The sequence below is a fragment of the Orycteropus afer genome, unplaced genomic scaffold (genome assembly GCF_000298275.1).
Source record: "Orycteropus afer afer isolate SDZICR_OR568_19922 unplaced genomic scaffold, OryAfe1.0 scaffold00174, whole genome shotgun sequence".
NCBI classification, from domain to species: domain Eukaryota; kingdom Metazoa; phylum Chordata; class Mammalia; order Tubulidentata; family Orycteropodidae; genus Orycteropus; species Orycteropus afer.
Genome location: NW_006921761.1, coordinates 3210749 through 3212101, shown reverse-complemented (window position 1 = coordinate 3212101; position 1353 = coordinate 3210749). Strand labels below are relative to the sequence as shown.

General features: G+C 49.1%; 1 protein-coding gene across 1 annotated transcript; it reads right to left on the bottom strand.

The window, feature by feature from the left end:
* On the bottom strand, positions 1-966 carry LOC103202177 (olfactory receptor 13C7). The gene has a single exon (XM_007947007.1). The coding sequence runs from the start codon at positions 964-966 to the stop codon at positions 1-3; it is 966 nt and encodes a 321-aa protein (XP_007945198.1).
* Positions 967-1353: the final 387 nt, after the last annotated feature.

Genomic DNA, 1353 nt, shown 5'->3' with positions numbered 1-1353 from the left:
TTACTTGGTAAAGCGTTTCTGAAATACCAGATTTCTCATAGCGGCTTTCACGTCCTTGTTCCTCAGGCTGTAGATGATGGGGTTGAGCATGGGGGTCACCACCCCATAGAAGAGGGAGATGAGCTTGTCTGAAAGGTCCTGTTTGTCAGCCCCCAGTGGGTCCTTAGACTTGGGCTTCCCGTACATGAAGAGGATGGTCCCATAGAAGACAACCACGACTGTGAGGTGGGCAGAGCAGGTGGAAAAGGCCTTTTTCCTCCCCTCTGCTGAGGGGATTCTCAGGATAGTGGTGAGTATGAAGATGTAGGAGACAAAGATGAACAGGACTGGGACCCCCAGGAAGATCACATTTGTTACCCCCATGCTGATCACATTAATAGAGATGTCAGCACAGGCCAACTTCAGGACAGCCAGGATCTCACAGGTGAAGTGGTTAATGATGTTGTTCCCACAGAAGGGCAGCCTCATTGCCAGAGATGTTTGAACCAAGGAGGCAGCACTTCCAGCTGCCCATGAACCGGCAGCCATGGGCACATAGGCAGCTCTGTTCATGACCACAGGGTACCTAAGGGGGTTGCAGATGGCCACGTAGCGATCGCGATCAAATGCCATCATGCTCAGGAGCACACACTCTGTGGCTCCCATGGCGAAGGAGAGAAACATCTGCCCAGCACAGGCTGAGAAGGGGATGGCTTTCCTGGGAGTGAGGAAGCTGTCGAGAATGAGGGGGACGGAGGAGGTTGTGTAGCAGACGTCCAGGACAGAGAGGTTCCCCAGGAAGAAGTACATGGGCGTGTGCAGGCGGGACACAGACACCGTCACCAGGACAAGGACCCCGTTGCCCAGCAGGATCACCAGGTACATCAGCAAGATGAGTACAAAGAAGGTTTTCTCCAGAGTTGGGTGGGCCGAGAGTCCCAGAAGAATGAACTCTGTCACAGATGAGGTCTGATTAGTACTCTCCATGGTGTGTCTCCTCTGTCAACTGAAGAAAATACTCAGAGATCCAAACTCAACATTCTCTGCCTCGCACAAAGCAAGGAGATCTGGTCTAGAGTCTTCATCTGGCTATGTGACTGAAAAACAGCTGTGAAAGTCCAAGAAGAAAGAGCAATAGAATTATACATTACTTTGGGGCCACAGGATACTGAATTTATAAGGTTGTGAAGGGTACCTCTGATTATTTAATGTATTTGATCAGGGACAAGATACATCACACATCCATTTTAGAGGTGCTATATCCTGTTTGACAATTCATCTCAATATACTTTGATCAAAAAAGTGACTTTAAGTGTGTTGCATAACCTCCCCACGTTGTGACAGATGCTAGTGAAATGATTAGTTGTGAACCTT

Coding starts and splice junctions, on each gene's coding strand:
- LOC103202177 (XM_007947007.1), bottom strand. CDS start 966: ATGGAGAGTACTAATCAGACCTCATCTGTGACAGAGTTCATTCTTCTG.